This window comes from Salarias fasciatus, chromosome 15 (assembly GCF_902148845.1).
Source record: "Salarias fasciatus chromosome 15, fSalaFa1.1, whole genome shotgun sequence".
Taxonomy (NCBI): Eukaryota; Metazoa; Chordata; class Actinopteri; order Blenniiformes; family Blenniidae; genus Salarias; species Salarias fasciatus.
Genome location: NC_043759.1, coordinates 21,378,802 through 21,393,094, shown reverse-complemented (window position 1 = coordinate 21,393,094; position 14,293 = coordinate 21,378,802). Strand labels below are relative to the sequence as shown.

General features: G+C 44.2%; 2 protein-coding genes across 3 annotated transcripts in view; one reads left to right on the top strand and one right to left on the bottom strand.

Moving 5' to 3' along the window:
* Positions 1–1,383: 1,383 nt before the first annotated feature.
* ubxn2a (UBX domain protein 2A) lies at positions 1,384–7,998 on the bottom strand. Its single transcript, XM_030109886.1, has 7 exons — positions 7,920–7,998; positions 7,527–7,589; positions 6,528–6,636; positions 5,710–5,819; positions 4,381–4,518; positions 3,617–3,778; positions 1,384–2,997 (listed from the first exon to the last, which is right to left on the bottom strand). Exons 2-7 carry the CDS (start codon positions 7,568–7,570, stop codon positions 2,814–2,816), a joined length of 747 nt encoding a protein of 248 aa, XP_029965746.1. The 5' UTR covers positions 7,571–7,589; positions 7,920–7,998; the 3' UTR covers positions 1,384–2,813.
* Positions 7,999–10,042: 2,044 nt separating this feature from the next.
* atad2b (ATPase family AAA domain containing 2B) overlaps positions 10,043–14,293 on the top strand; it is a 67,202-nt gene continuing 62,951 nt past the window's right edge. Inside the window, exons 1-8 of one of the 2 annotated variants that reach the window (XM_030109882.1) lie at positions 10,043–10,074; positions 10,132–10,330; positions 11,899–12,065; positions 12,618–12,649; positions 12,763–12,910; positions 13,570–13,669; positions 13,786–13,906; positions 14,024–14,173. In XM_030109882.1, coding sequence (XP_029965742.1) covers positions 10,232–10,330; positions 11,899–12,065; positions 12,618–12,649; positions 12,763–12,910; positions 13,570–13,669; positions 13,786–13,906; positions 14,024–14,173 — 817 coding nt within the window. In that variant the 5' untranslated portion in view covers positions 10,043–10,074; positions 10,132–10,231. Of the gene's footprint in view, positions 10,331–11,898; positions 12,066–12,617; positions 12,650–12,762; positions 12,911–13,569; positions 13,670–13,785; positions 13,907–14,023; positions 14,174–14,293 lie in introns of both variants that reach the window. The other variant, XM_030109881.1, reaches the window with a different exon arrangement.

Genomic DNA, 14,293 nt, shown 5'->3' with positions numbered 1-14,293 from the left:
CCGGACGCGCAGCGTGGAATCGGGAGAAAATGTTGTTTCAGAGAGGACATATTGGCTGCTTTACTTTTCCTTCCCCCCCCCCCGACCTTGACCATCCTGAGGCTGTCAGCTCTTCCTCCTCAGCTCTGAGCAAGCACACCCCCCTCCTCCTCCTCTTCCTCCCCCCCTCCCTCCCTCCCAGCCTCCGTTTAAATATTGAAGATGGATAATGGTGTTCGACTTCTTCCCGAGGCCAGGCAGAAAAGCTCAGAGACAAGAGAGGAAGGCACACATGCGTGTCCTCACTCATGCAAAAAAAAAAAAAAAAGAAAAAAAAAATTCAAATAAATCAAGATCCAGGACTCAAAAGAAAACTCAGCAGGAACTTCTCTTTACCATGAGAAAAAACTGCTGCTCATTCATTCCTGTGGAGCAAGTCAGACATTTCTCACTGTTTCCATTCACAGTTTCTTCACGGCAGCATTGTGAAGCTTGTCAGCAGAGCCTCCCTCTCTTTTTCCTCCTTAATCTCAATCCCCATTAAATCTGCCATCACGGCACAGATGTTGTGTTACAGCATGAAATGAGGTGCACCGATGCCGCTCAGTGCTGAGCTGGAATCACCAAAGTAATCACAAATACCCGACTTACGGACGCCTGAATTGTCTTGACATTCGTAGAAATCTTCATACAAAACTGAGCCGTAGGGTTTCTCCATCCATCTTCTGTATTGATTTGTCATAGAGATAATCCCAAGAACCCAATCTCCAAGAGAGCTCTTATACCAAATAATACAGATTGATGTTTCACACAGGTACAACATGTAAACCCCACATCAACCTGGACTCAGATGCTCCTGCTACAAGTTTTATTCACTCGACAATTAACAACAAGTCAGAGTTTCAGTAGCTTTATTGTATTATACTTTGATCTGATATGTCACTGTTTCACTCCAAAAACAAACAAAAAATATACATCTGGCATTTTTAACGCCTGCCCGTCCCACCTCGAAACAACCAAAGGCAAATATGACAACAGAAACAAACCGAACTGACCCGAACAGGCGGGCCCACATTTCACGTCGATCCTCTTTTCTCCAACTATAAAGTGCAAAACAAAACACACGTTCGTTACTGTCAACTTATAAGATCAGCCCCTTGTTTATACTGTAAATAGTGCAGAAATAGAGGTGCTCACACTTTGGGAAGACTTCAGAAACGTGGATGGGTTGGTGGTTTTGTGTGTGTGTGTGTGTGTGTGGAGAGGGAAGAGGAGGGTTACATGAGGCAGACTAACAGATGGGCGCACATGGTTGACCATCTGCACAGGCGACAGCAGCACTGTTGTGTTCTTCAGTCTTGGGGGTGTTTCTTTCTTTCTTTCTTTTTTTTGTTTCTTTGTAGGGGGAGCTCTGCTGGCAGGTAAACACAGCGCTCCAGAGGGAGAAGACAGAGTAAATATGGACAAACAGCTCATCAGCAGCATCCTAAGAAAGTGAGAATGTTCTTCGTGCTGCAGCATTCACTTAAATATCTACTAATTTTCTGTTGTAGTGGAAGGAAACATCCACAAGCATGCAGATGGAGGGATGTGACGAATAAAAGTGTTTATCAGATATTTTTTTCCTATTGCATGCATATTATCATCTCAGGCTAATTGGGATTTAAATATCTTCTACTTGATGTGATTTTAAAGGCCCCTCTTTAAGTAAATGCAATGTTTCTTATACTGAAACATGAGCGGAACATTTAGAAATGTCACCGCAGACACACAAACGCTGTTAACTATTATAAAGGAACAAACTAAGACGTCGCCTCGGGTCTTAATTATTTAAGTAGACCCGACTTCTGGAGCGTCAGTGCTGGTGTTAACATTCGACACAGAATAACTGACGTGTTCAGCTAAATCAGAGAGACCTGAAAAAAAAAAACAAATGCACATTTACCGTGGCATGCCTGGATTTCCAAATCCAGAAAAAATTAAAGCTCAAAATAAGCGATGCCATCCAAAGGTATAAGTGGACTAATAGTACGAGTTAAGCCCACTAACATTAAAATTCAAATGATATGAAATTCCTATTCTTATTATTCATGCATCGTAACATGCTACTAAAAACTCAAGGTTAATGTTTTGTGCATCTGACAATCCTTCCTGGGCAGTGAAAACAGATTTATCCGAGCGCTCAGCACCACTCTTTAGATGTTCTTACATAACAGATGCGAAAACCAGAAGAACAGTGATGAAATTTAGAAAAAAAAATGGAGGGTTTTTGGGGACTGCTGTGCCTTTATTATGCGCCACCATTTGTGTGAAATGGCAGTGAGGCAGATAGATTTGTTCAATGTGTGCTGATGCAAAAAGGCACAACGCAGGTAAGATGTCTGTGTGCGAGCAGGGAGCCTAAAACCACACACACGCACGCACACGCATGCACACACACACACTCCTCAGCTGCTCTGTCACAGGAGGCAGTTTGCACACACTGGATGGACAGAAAACTCATTACAGCGCTGTTGTGGAACATTTCTGCTAAAAAAAAAAAAAAAAAAGGGCTGCGATGAAAAACAAATTCTGGACAGGAGAGAAAATAAGAGAACATCATGGTTTGCTTCCTGCATGAGGCCCAATATCACATCCCACACACAGACTGTTAAAGGAAATAACCATCCACTGCTGTATGAACTGCAAAACAAAGACCGAAATCTTGAGACGTTATCATAAAAGGCAGTGAGTGAGGGTGTGTGTGTGTTTGTGTGTGTGTGTGTGTGTGGGTGTGTGTATGGGTGTGGGGGGGTGGACGTGGCGTGCTGGGATAATCATGCAGCCCTGTTTGGTCAGGAGTGTCCAAAAGGTGCCTGTGTGCTCAGGGGTCTCTGAACGATGACCGCGTTGGCCAGATCCGCCTCCTCCAGACTCAACTCCCGGTCGGTGAGCTCCCTGACGGGGAGCGACGTGGTCAGGACGAACGGCGGGCAGCTCCGCTGGCAGCGCGCCACGAAATCTTGAACGTCGGTGATCCTGGAAGAGAAGGCATGAATAAAAGATAAAAAGAAACAAAAGCACACAACAAAAGGCGGAGCTATTCCCCGTCGAATACTGGTTAGCAGCCAAGCATTCCCAGACAAATACTCTAATCCCTCCTGTGACATGTGATTTCTCTCTGAAGCGCTACACCAGTAACATCATCAATTATTAATAACCCCGCGTGCACGAGCCGTCCTATAGCAGGGCCGCCGCTCCGGCGCTGGGGGTGGCTTAAGGTTGGAGGGGTTCAGTCCTCTCTATCCTTCAGCTACTAACCCTGTTATATAAAAGCTGCATCGCTGTTACGCAATCCCTCTCTGGGGATTTTATGGATCCACGCCGTTGCTACATCTCAGATTATGTTTTCTGCAGGACCCCCCCCCCACCACCATGTGCACGGTGGCAGGAGGATATAACGTGCACAGCTCCTTCAGCCCCTCCGACTCCTGCACACTGGGGCAGAGCATTACGTAATCCTAAAACAACCCTCCCCCCTCCCTCCTCATCCTCCTCATCACCACCTCTCAGGCTACAAACAAATAAAACAAAAGTCTGTGAGTTGTCCCTTCAACTGCCGCTGTAGTGTTTCAGCCGTTTGCACTGCGATACGCACCGATGGGATAGGTTAAACCTCTGCACCAGTCTCCTGCCGTCGGCCAACCAGATCTGCAGCGAGGTGACGGGCAGGGCGTGGTCTAGTGTTACCATGGGAATCGGAGGAGATTCTCCGTCCTCGTGCACAGATGGTGACCTGGCCACTACTCTGGGAGCCACGCTGGGGACGGACAGGAATAAAGAGCAGATTAACCACTGGTTAAAAGTGTGCAGATTATAAAAACATCTCATGTTTAATTAAAAGAAGAAAAAAAAAATGTCACAGTGTATTTTTTCAAAGTCTCTTTTCAAGTTGGTCTTGATGCAGCGATGCTGTGAAAGTGTTGAAGGTTCTCAGTTTATCAGGCCAACTGTCACTGGTCAGAGCTGCTGTGGGAGTTTTCTGATACCTGGATGTAGAGGGACACCTAGTGGTGGAATGTGAGGCAGTATTTGCAGCGGTGAGATAGACCTTCACTTCTGTTTGGAAACACTAAATCCAGCCGGTGTGGAGTTTCAGGCTGGCTTCATATGATGCTAATGGAACACCAGCAGGAAGGTTTCTGACTGGCTCCTAATGTGTGCTTAGTTCTCCAAGTTCCTTTTAAAACTTGCTAAAAAAGAACCGATGCTGCTTTCAAGGTCAAATGCGATCAAATAAACCACTGATTTCTCTCCTGCTGATTCACTTAAAAAAAAAAAAAAAAAACAATTATTAAACCACGCTGACAGCTTTCGCCTTAAACTCTGTGTTTGATCCTCTCCAGTTTGGCCTTGGCTCACCTGCCCAGCCGATAGCCTCGGCCGCTGAATGGGTGAAAGGCCTTCTTCCTGGGCACGTAGTTCTCCTCGGTGAGGTCCTCCACGCTGATCTCCAGCTCCTCCTCCTCCGCCCTGCTCTCCCACTCCGTGGGAAGCTCCCTGGGACAGATTAAAGATCATGTTCGGGGGCCAGTCAGATCAATCAATATGACAAACGAGCCGCGCTAACCAGCATTATGCTTAATCTATCTTAAGTCGCCCGACAGAGGTCTGCAGGAGGACGTCCATAAGTGTTCATTTCCTGAGGGGGCTGATGGAGGGGTCACCTGTGAGATCAAACAAGCAGCGAGCAAAGAGCAGACGCCGTGTTACAGGTGACTCGCGCTCCTCGGAAGAACTTTTGAAATCCGTGCACAGACTTGAAGAAGCACAGGAGGAGGTTAGGATCGCGCTGTAGTACGGTCTGCTTAGCCTTCACGCTGCCATTCCTGACAGCAGACCACGAGAAGTAAACAGCGGTTGTGTGTCGTGCGTCGTGCGCAGAGCTAAATACGCTTGCGGGACGACTGCGGTTGTATTTGTTACCAGCTGAGAGCCCGTCGAGTCATGATGAAATGCAAAACCCAGTGAAAACAATGAAGGTTATTTTCCCTTGCACTGCTGTCAACAACAACAAAAAATAAAAAATAAAACTCTAAAACAGCTGGTGCTCTGATCACGTCCCGGATCTGGTCTGCAGAGACTACTTGAGTCCCGCTGCCTGCAGGTTCGGATAAAACCGCACCAGGGTTTGTTTAGCAGCAGACGGAGCGCCGCTTGCCAAACGGGTTTAGATGGCAGAAATTATACTTAAGTATTATGACACACACTAACCAGAGTTTGTTTTTTTTTAATCAACACAAACTTGACACGGATAGCCTCTTAAGCCTCACAGATTGTGTAATATATTCGTGCTTTCGGTAATTGGTGGAGACGTTTCGGTGATTTACTGAGGTAAGATTTGTCACTCAGATTTCTCATCCATGGAAATCAAAGAATTGTGTTTGCTGAAGACAAAAAGTTATTTATTTATACACTGAAGCTTCTTCGCAAGAAACCAATTTTGAAGGTTTTCCAAGAAAGAGTGTTTTTGATGCTACATAGAAGTTTCAGATACTGAAGCAGGAGTCCTGTACTGACTGGCTATATGAGAGAAAAGCTGCATTTATCTTCTTTCTAGTAGCCTGAATTTTCCAGATATAGCTACGAGACGTTCGTGTACTAAATCAGACAAGATGGGAATATAAAGGTTAAACCATCTGCTAAGTCAGCTCGGTAAATACAGTGATCCCCAACAGTCATTAGGCTCACCCCCTCTTTATAGCATCCAGGAAGTCTTGATTCTCTGGTACGGAGTAGCTGCGAAAGTCCCCGTCGTTGACTGTGAAGCCGTCCTTCCAGAGCCTCACCACCATCTCCACCTGCAGAGGAAACAGAAACACACGTCTTCATCCACACCGTGCCCGGTAGGTACAGCACGCACACGTACAAGTCTTACGTATTTGTGCTTCAGCATTTCTGTCTTGACTGCATTTTCAGTCCACATTCACAGAGAAACTTCAAAAACAAGTTTTGAAAACACGTCATACTCTTGAGGGTTAAAACTGTTATCTACATTTTCCAAAAACAAATGAAACAGTCTGGATCAGATGTCAGAGGTCGATCAGTTTCTAGCAGCTCCGCCATGTTTAAATAGATATTGATGTTTTCTCTTCTTCATTCTTATCATTCTCACTAAGATCAGAACAAAAACAAGTCACAGTTCTGTAACAGGTTTCTTACATACTCAAGTCCAAGTCCTCATTTACAATGAAAAACCTAATTCCTTCATCAACCTTCAAAACTTGTAGTTTATATCAAACTCGTGCTCATTTTTCCTGCTGCCAAAACATGTACCTCGGTTCGGCAATCAAAAGCTGTCCAAATCCTCACACTTATCCAAAATTATCAGATGCTGACTCATATATTCCTCCCACTAACATCTGCTGTGATAAAAACAGACAAGCACTGTTATTCACTTCACCTGACTGATCCTCACTGTGTTTATTTCAGCTCATTTCACTTCAGATTTGGGTGTGTGGTATATTGATCAGGGATGGTTTTAGCTGGAGGATGTATTTGTGACTGACCTTTGAAGTCCCAGGCGCATCGTAACAGATCTTCTCCACCTCGTCGAGGAGATCTTCCACGGAGAAACTTCGCCTCATTGCAGCGTCCTCTTCATTACCCTCACCGACCCTTTACAAAAAAAAAAAAAAAGAGATAAATATCACGCTTCAACTAATTTAAAATGCTTCACACTGTCAGTCACATGCAAACACCAATGAGTGTTACTTGGGGCCCAGAGACGCTCCACTATATTGACAGGGCAAGATGGGGAATCGAGCCACCAAACTCTGTGATCGGAAGTCAACTCGCTCTACCCACTGAACCACAGCCACACACATTGATGGGAAGGTTTACTCATTATTTCCTACTAGATTTAGCCTGCAGTCACAGAGCTTTTGGAGCAAATTCCGGCTTCACATTAACTATAATTTGTAATCAAAGGTATAATATACCACACCCATCTCTGCAGGAATTTTTCTCATTATAGAGACCTTACACAATTAAAAAGCCTAGAGTATTAGAGTTTTCAATACCCCAACTGAATAGTGGCGATTTTAAGGTAAAAAGTTTCAAACCAGAGTGTTGAAAACATGTGCTTCTGTAAGACTACTGTTATATTACTGAATATTCAAGTAAAATTACAAAAGTACTCTTTTCAAATATGACTTAAACTATTTTTTTATTGCACTTAAAAGCAGATATTTCCCTTAGAAACAATTTGATAAAACAGGATTTTCAGATTGTTGACATTTTCAAGATCTTGATTTTGGCTCAGTCGGCTCAGTAAAGCGTTGGTTTTGATGCGGTCTCAGGTTAACTACAACATTAGTGTATATTGTTATAAAACTGACTTTCCCATTAATATAGAGAGAAGGGGGATTTAAACTGTAAGGGAGGTTTGAGGCAAATTCAAGAGTCGTGTCGTTGGGCCAAGTGGAGATTAAAATAAGATCACCCAATAAAAAAATCTAACATTGAAACTTTATGACATGTAAAGCGAGTATTTGTATGATCTTTACCATTGATCGTCTTTGTCTGCCCCCACAGAGTCAACCTCTTTCATGACGCTCTGCGATTCCCATCTGAAGAAAAACACACATGCTCAGAAAAACAGGGCCTGGAACAGCGTGCGGGACACATCGGGGACTTTCCTGAAATACTTCACACATTTACCACACAATCCAGGCATGCACAAACAGTTTAGCCTCTAATAACAAACTGTGAGAGTCATTTTGATCACAGATAAGCAGACAGTTTGTAGCGTTATTATCCTGAATTACGCACGCAGGCGTCACAGCGCCGCGGACGCGCATGGAGCGAAAGAGCCGTTTTGATAAAAGGAATATAAAAATTCAAAGACACATAGCAGAGGCTAGTTAGCGTGCACATTATAAGGTCAATAAGCGATTTACCAGTCTCCGATTGCTCGGTTAATCCTCTGCTGCACATCTGCAGCCACAAGTTAGAGGTCTGCTCAGCAGGGCTGCCAGGTCCTACACACACGTTCCAGGATTAACATTTAATTTAAAAGAAGAAACTATTTTTTTTTGCCTGATAGTTACCTAAAAATTAACAGATATCATCAAAAAGAGCAATGTTGTTTTAATCAACTCAATCAATGAGATCTTATTGTTACAAATCCTATTCAATGTGCCCAATATTGTGCGGAAATTTGCTCAATCTGGCAACGCAGTTGAGCAGTGCGTGTGACGTAACACCGCCGGAAAGCATCACCCAGGTGTCGTAACGCTACTCTACTCTACTACTACTACTACTACTACTACTAATACAACAACAACAACAACAACAACAATAATAATAATAATAATAATAATAATAATAATAATAATAATAATAATAATAATAATAACAATAATAATCACAATTATTTGGATAAAGTGTTCAAAATTTCTTGAAAAAATACAAATTTATACCATTCAATTGACTAATTTAACTAATAAGCAGCCCACTGAGAGGCTGAATGGTGATCAAAAGCTGGATCTCCGTCCTAAGCTTTAGCGTTGTGTTGTTAGATGCTTTGATTCCCATCATCAGATCAGTCTTTATGTTTCACAACTATTTACTGTACCATTTTACACCATACTCTTATCCAAAAGAGAATCAATAAATTCTAACGTGAAATAATAGACATCTCAACACGTGACTAATGCATTTTAGACCTGTGTAAAATTTGCATCATTACTGTCTGAAAAATCACAGCTGTCTTCATGAAGAGAATATCTCTTAAAAAGAAACCCTCCTTTTTACTTTTTTAAAATTACATTTCAAAGATCATTTCAACTTTCTGTTGTACTTTTTTATTTTTTAAAAAACAGAACAATCCAACCAAACAATTCCATGTACGCGAGCACAATTCCTTTGACAATGTTTCTTTTTTACTCTGCTTGAACCAGAAATGTGAAACAGATGGCTGGCACAGTTGCATCTACAGTCCAGCCAGAAATGGAATAGGCAACACACTAAATGTCAATTTTACTTGTGTGTGTGTTCTAAGGAGGTGTGCTGAGACACACAGTGCAGTGAATGGCACAATGCGACAACTATTAGGGATAGAAAAGATTAGAATTGAATAATTATCTGTGAGTACATGTTGCACAGTCAGAAAGAAATGAACTGGCAGGAGCTTTTGAGGAAAAAAGATAAAGAAAAGTCTAACTAAATTCTAAATTTCGGCCACTTTCTTTAGATAGACAGCAATATATTTAATATTTCAGTTCCTCCACTGAAATACCTCATTAACCTGCCTGAGTTAAAATGAAAATGGTTCACAGCTGAAAAAGGCTTCTTTTTTTTTAAATCTTTAAATGCTGCAAGCACACAGTCTCACACCTCAACAGTATGGAGAAGGCTCAGGCATGCATGTTGAGAACCTGCAGACATTACCCAGAATAGAACCCATGACTTAAAGTAATTACTGTCTGCAGTTTTTGTTTTTTCAATACTCCGTTTATTTTTTCTATAAGAAGAATAAAGCATTTAAACAAACATTGTAAATATCAAGTATTTGATTGCCTTTGTTGGTAGTTTCCCTTTACAGAACTTCTTGATTTACATTTTGAGATCTATTTAAGGTGCAACATGTGCATTTATTTCTCTTTCATTTGAAATAAAGGGGGTTGATGTCCCTGCATGATCTTCGCCTGTAAGAACATTGTGTGCTTTTTAGTGGTAACTTGGGGGAGTGACTTCATTTAACTGCGAAACCCCTCAAGTGATCTCTGCTGTCTTCAACCCCTAACTCCTGTTGTCTGTTTCATCTGCATGGGATCCCTGCAATAACTAGGTTAGTGTCTCTTTGGAGTAGTAACACAGTCAGCAAAAATGAATGCACCTGCTGCCAAACAGACCCACAGACCTCTGGGGGAGGAGAAGGAATGAGAGAGAGAGAGAGAGGAGAGAGGGAGAGCAAGGACAGGGAGAGCACGGGAAGAGAAACAGAGGGAGAGAGAGACTGAGAGAGAGGTACACACAGACACAGAGAGAGAGAGAGACAGAGAGAGGGGAGAGAGAGGTCCACACAGACAGAGAGAGACGGGGGAGAGAGGGGTCCACACAGACATAGAGAGAGAGAGGGGAGAGAGAGGTCCACACAGACAGAGCTAGAGGGAGAGAGAGAGAAATGGCGCCTCGATGCTGAGCTCACTGAGCCAGTGTTTGGAGCCGGCTAGAGAGATCCAGTGAGGGCAGACAAAAGGAAGGAAACATGGTGAACACAAGGAAGAGCTTGCGGACGCGGACTGGCCCCTTCATCTCATCCAGGACGAGGTCGTCGTCGAGAAACGAGCGGAACTCTGAGGAACATGTAAGCCGGTTTCCTTTCTCTGCCGGCGAGCTAGCTGGCTCCGCTAGTTGGCTAAGATAGCAGTAGCCGTGGCCTCAAGGTGCTCCACATAATGCACTCCTCACAGCAAAACCAGAGCGGGATACACACTGACACCCGCTCAGCCACGCAGACACGGAATAAAATAGTTGAATGCAATGGTTGGTGTTTGTGTCATCCACGCGGGACGTTTTGTGCAGCTTTCAGACTACAGGCTAGCGGTTGGCTAACTCCCGGCTAGCTCCAAGTTGAGTTCCCTTTGTGTTTGGGCATTTCACCCGGCTGACTTGTTCCACCGGTGCCACCTCTCCGTAGCCTTCCACGCTAAGACATGGCGGGTTTTCACACGGGACGAGCAGCATCGCTGTGTCTCGCCACTGCGGGAAGCACCAGTGTGGTTATTTCCCCAGACGTGAGGGGATAAAGCGGTAGTTGAGCTAGCCTTCGGAGGGTTACAGCTAGCTCAGCTAGCTACAGTGGGGGAAGGGAGTCCCTGCTTCACAACAGTTGGCTGGCTCAAGTCCCGAATTTAGCAAGTCTGAACTTGGTGAACTTTTAGTTGTAAATACTTCAGAGACGCACACACGGTTGAAGCATCAACCCAGTCACGCCAAATCCCGTAATTGTAAAATGTGAGGTGCTAAGTTTGTAGCTTTTGTGTTTACTCTGGTCGTCTGACCGACAAGCTGTCTGACAGTCTTTGTCTCAAAACGTAAACACTGAGATTATGCGAGGTGTGGGGTTCTGTTGTCTTCACCTTGCACGACCGAGACAAACAGTCCACCAGCCGATCGCCTAGTGTCGGTTATTGTCGCGTGTGTGAGTTGTTTCCGAACGATTGTTTGGTTGAAGTTGTGGTTCAAGAAATTCTAGTCTTTCCTGCCCTGGAGCCAGTCCCGTGCAGTGAGAACCGGGCTAATTGGCGACACATGATGATGTGATCTGCGGTTTGAAAGCTGCAGACTTCACACAATTTCTAATCCAGTCCCAGCTCCAGTCATTTTTCTCTTGTGCTCGTGTTTTATATGAACATTACTATAAAAATGAATGTAAATAAAGGGGTGGTTCCAAACTGGACCCTTGGGCCACTCCTGTGTTTGGACAGTGTGAGTACTGTACATCCTGCACTGCTCAGTATGGCTGCATCCCCATCCATTCAGTCAGACAAACCCCTCAGCTGGCTGTGCAGACAGTTGCCTATGACAACAGTGAGATATGCTCTCATATCAGCAGGGAAGTTTAGCCGAGAAGGGCGTGAGCATCAAGGGCATATGTCTGCTTGACGCTGTGATTCACAGAATTCATTGAGAAGTTGCCTACAAGGTGTTTTGTCTCGGCGTGCCACTTCAGACATGTTTCACTATTTAGGGAGCTCACTGTCTCCTGTCCTTGAAGTCTTTCATGCCACAGTAGAGTTGACTTTTACTTTTTGTCTGGATTTTGAATGCTGTCTGAAAAGCAGTTTTCCTGCAGTTGCTTCACATGCCTGTTTCCTTTATTTGTATTTTTCCATCAGTGAGGCTTTGACTTTGTGTGTAAATGCTCAACAGAAGGACCCCGGCAGTGATGCAAGCAGTCCAAGCAGCCCGCGGTTGGCACCCCCTTCTAAACGAACGCGGCGGCAGGTTGCCTCTGAGCCAAGCTCCAGCGATACCTCCCCATCCCCTCAGACTAAGGGCCAGAGGGTCAGCTGGGACATCCCCACCTACCACACCAGGTCAGCCGTCTGCTTCCATTTCATTCCATGCACAGAAACTGCACTCAGACTTTCGAAATGAAAAGTAATTAGTGTGCTTGGAGACCAAGCGCTGTTAACCCAGTAATACCTGGAGTGACATTTGTGTGCTTTGCTCTTTAGAGCCGGATCCGATGTGAGCAAGTTTTAGATGACGCCACCATGTTCAATGCTGATGAAATGCATTGTGATTTCCTGAAATACACCAAATCTGTTAGAATCCAGTTGTAAAAGGAGAGGCACTTGATATAAAAAGACATGCAGAGTACATGCTGATTTAGTTCTTTGTGTGTCACAACTGTGAAGTGTTTTTCTTTTTTTATAGTTTGTACAATGAAAACATTTTGGATAGTCAGACCAGGTCTAAGTGAGCCTCCTGTCACTATCTTAAAAATCAGTGCTTACTAATTTTTATTTAATTTTGTTTATTGCACGATTGCTATTAGCAGACACATGAAACAGAATCATGTGTTATTAGTTGTGGTCGTCTAAGCAGATGTTAAACACATTTTTATTTTGTTGTTTTGTTCCCAGGCTGTCCTCTCGGATAATGCAAAATGGGCACGGTAAGACAGCTTCTTCATAATGTGTCCTCTTTCCAAAAAAACATGTGGAGTAGCTAACTGTTCAGTTGGAGAACTAATCGTTTTTTTTTCTCCCATATCTTTGGATGCGATAGCCCATATGAATCATAGGAGCGAGGAGAGCGGAGGGGGAGACCACTCCCGGATGAACGGCCATGTGGAGCTGAAGAAGAGCTGCAGGGTGAAGAAGAGCCAGTTTGAACACCTCAATCAGAGCCTGCTGTTTGATCAGCTGGTCAACAGGTAGCCTCGGTCATGTCCTTCAATTAGAAATCTGATCCAGACAGAAGGCAAAATAGAACTGATTTGGTTGTGGACTCAAAAAGACTTGTACTATTTCAGAAACTATTAAGTAAAGTTTTCTGAATGACTTTGAGAATGACGCCACATTATATTCCGTAATCGTAAAACAGGATTCAACAGCAATGAAAAGATCTTTCACAATGACGAAGAAGATTTGGCAAATTCATCATGGCTGCAACACACATGCTCAGGTCTGCTGTTCATCATAGAGATGCCTTCCAGGCTTTTCACAGGGAAAGTAGACGTCGCCAGGCTTTACTGGAAAACACTGTTAGAATAGCGAAAGAATCTCCCAAGCAGAAACTTCTTTACTTTTTTGCAAAGATTGTATTTTGAGCAGTCTATAAAGTGTTTGCACAGCACAACAGTGAAGTTGTAAACTTCCCTTTCTGCTTCAAAGTATAGTTGCATGTTGGAATTATAGCTGGTGGTCAGCACCTCGGCGTCGTATCCATCCCCTTATACGCTCGAAAAGAGAGGCCTCATAACCCAAGGCAGAGATGCTCTTATAACTCTCTCAGGCAAAGATCTTTACCCGCCTTGCGTTTCTTTCAAGGTACCGTCCCTGCGTCTCATACTGTCTTCCTGTGTGTTTGCAGCACCGCTGAGGCAGTTCTCCAGGAGATGGACAACATCAGCAGCATCAGGCAAAACCGAGAGGTGGAGCGACTTCGCATGTGGACCGGAGAAACTGAGGAGGTGAGCGCAGCGCCGGTTCACCTCACAGCGCTTGATATGAAGAGTGTCTCCACCTGATGATGTGCAGAGCAGAGGCGTGATGTTGATGAAGCTTCGTTTGTTTGTTTTTCCTTCAGGAAAATATGGACATGTATTCCCGAGTGAAGCGCAGGAAATCCATGCGCAGGAGCACTTTCAACATGCCCGCGCACCACAAAGTCATGAGCAAGACGGAGCAGGAGGAGGAAGGGACGGAAGGTGTGTTTCCTTCTGCTGTTTCATTAACAAATGTATCTTGATCGAAGCTTCAAAATGTTAATATCTTGGTGGAATCATTTAAAATCTCATGCTTGGTGGTCCTCTCTGTGCTTTCAGAATCTCATGGTGAGGAAGAGGAAGAAGACGCAGAGGATGACGATGAGGACGATGAAGGGGATGAAGCGGAGGAGGCAGGAGAGGAAAACGACAGGCCGTACAACCTGAGGCAGCGCAAGACCGTGCAGAGATACGAGGCACCACCTATCGGTAGCTACACTTCCTCCTGCGAGCTCTTCAATCGCACGGTTGTTTCACAGTTTAACCGTATAAGAAACCGTCCGTTGAGTCCGGCCTTGTAGCCGCCCCTCACTGTGTGTTTGCTCTCCC

Excerpts from the sequence above, each read along its gene's own strand:
- ubxn2a (XM_030109886.1), bottom strand. The coding sequence starts at position 7,570 with ATGAAAGAGGTTGACTCTGTGGGGGCAGACAAAGACGATCAATG. Across the intron at positions 4,519-5,709 it reads CTGGATGCTATAAAGAGGGG|GGAGCTTCCCACGGAGTGGG; the intron begins GTGAGCCTAATG and ends AATCTGTCCCAG. Across the intron at positions 3,779-4,380 it reads CGAGGCTATCGGCTGGGCAG|CGTGGCTCCCAGAGTAGTGG; the intron begins GTGAGCCAAGGC and ends GTCCGTCCCCAG.